General features: G+C 31.2%; 1 protein-coding gene across 1 annotated transcript; it reads left to right on the top strand.

Moving 5' to 3' along the window:
• Window positions 1-1,274: 1,274 nt before the first annotated feature.
• LOC139854932 (late embryogenesis abundant protein At1g64065-like) lies at window positions 1,275-1,913 on the top strand. Its single transcript, XM_071844202.1, has one exon. It carries the CDS (start codon window positions 1,275-1,277, stop codon window positions 1,911-1,913), a length of 639 nt encoding a protein of 212 aa, XP_071700303.1.
• Window positions 1,914-3,356: the final 1,443 nt, after the last annotated feature.

Raw genomic sequence — 3,356 nt, 5'->3', positions numbered from 1 at the left:
AAACTCTAAAACGTTCGTGTTAAAAACTCAATCTAAATCTTAAATCTAAACCCTAAACCCTAAATTTCTAAACCCTAATATCTAAACCCTATAAACCCTAATATCTAAACCCCAATAGCTAAAACCTCAATATACGCTCGAAAAACACGATAATTGTTATATATTACTCCTTCGAGCGTTTTCCCGCCAAAATAAAAACATTTATCACAAAGTGTCTCTACTAAATATTCATATTTTCATCTCATCTATAATGTTCCTGAACAAAGTTTTTAAAAAAAAAAAAAAAGAAAAGTTTTTGCTTCCCCCGCTCCCCCCGATTGGTTACTTCCCTCTTGATCCTACCACTATATATATATATATATATATATATATATATATATATATATATATATATATATATATATATATATATATATATATATAATGTTATTATTAAGTTATCTTCGATAATAAATTCTTTTTCGGTTTAACCATATTCCAAAAATTCAAACCGAAAACCGAGCCAAAAACCAATATTGAATTCGGTTTCAATTTAAACTGATCCGAAAACCGTATTTCGAATCCAGTTTGATTTTAACTGTTTGCATTTGATTCGGTGTTTGGATTAAATTGTTTCAAACCAAATATTTAACATTCATATTTTTCAAACTACCCGGAAAAGGTAAATACTTTACTCTAATATACGCGATTTAGGGGGTGTTTAGCTTTGCGTTTAGAATATGATTATTTGATTATTATGTTTTAGAATTGTAAGTTAACTTGAAAATTAGTTAATTGCGATTTGAATGTAGCCAAATGATAGTTATTAGTTCAAGGACAAAACGTAAAAAATGAAAAACTACGTCTTACTAAAAAACGTGATAATCGATTTTTCTTTATTCTGAAACATATAATATAATCAATTTTTTAGAATAAAAATTTAAACACCCCTTAATCGGGATATTATTGCTGATCCTTTTTCTGTATAACCTGTAGTGAAGTTTCAACAGAATATATATGACCTCTTCTGAAAATAAAGATTGACAACCGTATAAATAGTTGTAAACGAGTGTTATTTCAATATAAACGCGTAAACTGAAAACAATTAGTTTAATACGACCAATTTAATTAAATCAAACAAGAGTAAGATTATCCGGTATACCAAAAATAACAAAATTCATCCTTTTGGCATCGACAGATTCCACGTCAGCGGTCAAAAATCATCACTAATTAACCAATACATATAATAACCATTTAACTCTCACACCATCATCACCATTAATCAATAATTAATCATGTCCCAACCAAACCTTAATCATTTCATGCCAGAAAACAATCAAGAAAAACCTCTAACTTCATCAACCAAATTACGAAAACAACTCAAAGGATTCCAAAAATCCACCTTCATTTGTGGCGTCATCATTATCGCGGTCATATTATTGGTTCTAGGCTTTACAATTTTTCATGTCAAAAACCCTAAAATCAAGATGAACTCAGTCACCATCAAAGGACTCGACCAACTCAACTCAACGAGTCAAATGATGACTAATCTAACTGTCGTGGCAGACGTTTCTCTTAAAAACACAAACGTGGCCGCATTTAAATTTGATAAGTCGAATTCTAGTCTTGTATACCGTGATACGTTAATTGGAGTAGGGAACGTTCCACCCGGAGTTGCTAAAGCTCGAAGGACGATAAGAATGAATGTGACGTTCGATGTGATGGTTGTCGGGGTCGCTAGGAACAAAATGTTTTTGAATGATGTAGCAACGGGGATATTGGAGGTTAATAGTTCTACGAAGATTAATGGTAGGGTTAAAATAATGAATATTATTAAAAGACATGTAACGTTGTCATTGAACTGTTCCATTGCTGTTAATGTAACTAGTTGGGGAATTGTTAATCAAGATTGCAAGAGGCATGCTTCCATCTAGCTAGGATTTGTTTCTTACAACTTATAAGTATGTATTTTTATTTTATATATATTTATCTTCAGTGATCATGATTTTTTTAGTGATGCTTTTGTAAAAAGAAAAAAAAACACGGAAATTAAAAGATATTAATAAAAAAGTGATTAAAAAAATTGTCGAGCATATATATACATGAATCTGTGTTCTTCTATACAATTAAGGGATATTCGCCAAAATACACTTTTTTTTTTAATTTTCATTCAAAATACACTTTTTGAAGAAAAAAATTGTCTTTTTACACCATTAGGTCGACCAACAATATGGTTGACTACCCTTTTAACCTGGTCGACCACCTCATTTTTCAAGGTGGTCGACCAAACTTCATTCAGAGCATGGTCGACTACCATGTAAACATGGTCGACTACCACCTCAATTACACATGGTCGGCCACAAAGCAAAAAACAACGCGGGCGACCAATGAGTTGGTCGACTTCCCTGGATTCAGGTTTCACGCATCCCGAAATCTGCAAAATCCGTGCAAGTCTATTAACAATTTTTAGTGACACTTTTTCCAGCTTGTTTAATGTCTCCACACCTCATGAACATGGTGTCCCAATTATTATTTTCATCCAATTGAAATTGAATTACTCCGTAAATGATAAGGATTGAAAACACCACAAATCTTTATGACCAATTTTTGTTAGTCGACCATGTATTGGGTCGCTCACATTTTTTCTTGTTGGGGTAGTCGACCATGAAAAAATGAGATGTAGTCGACCATGTTTACACGGTGGTCGACCGGAAAGTGGTCGACTAAAACGTTGACTCAATGGTGTATATTGGCAAAAAAAAATTAAAAAAGTGTATTTTGTGACAAAAGTTTTTTAAAAAGTGTATTTTAGTCAATTACCCTACAATTAATCATTTGTAAATTTATATCGAAAAAGAAATTTAAATGACGAAAATAAAAGTATATTACTCTGAACACTTCTATATGGACCATAGTATCAAGTACAGTATAATGGTTTTCATATTTTAATAATTTGATGATTCAAAAAAAAATATCTGTAATGTAGTTGACATTATTTTTTCAAGAATCAACCCATCTACCACATTAACTGGGTCTAGTTCTATTTTCACTGGACTACATTCGGCCCACTAATAGGCTACCTATACGGATGGTTCATTCATATGATTTATCAGATATTGCAAGTATATATATATATATATATATATATATATATATATATATATATATATATATATATATATATATATATATATATATATATATATATATATTGAAAGGATCCTGGGCGAACTCACCCAGCGAACCTTCACCTGATTTTACCAGACATCACAAACAATAAAATTGAAAGTTAAAACCGATTGAAGCAAGATCCTAATGCAGCGATTGTCAACTTCCTTAAAGGATTATACTCCAAATCATCAGCGATTTCCTCAATT

The sequence above is a fragment of the Rutidosis leptorrhynchoides genome, chromosome 6 (assembly GCF_046630445.1).
Source record: "Rutidosis leptorrhynchoides isolate AG116_Rl617_1_P2 chromosome 6, CSIRO_AGI_Rlap_v1, whole genome shotgun sequence".
Taxonomy (NCBI): Eukaryota; Viridiplantae; Streptophyta; class Magnoliopsida; order Asterales; family Asteraceae; genus Rutidosis; species Rutidosis leptorrhynchoides.
This window is presented reverse-complemented; position numbering and strand designations above follow the sequence as displayed.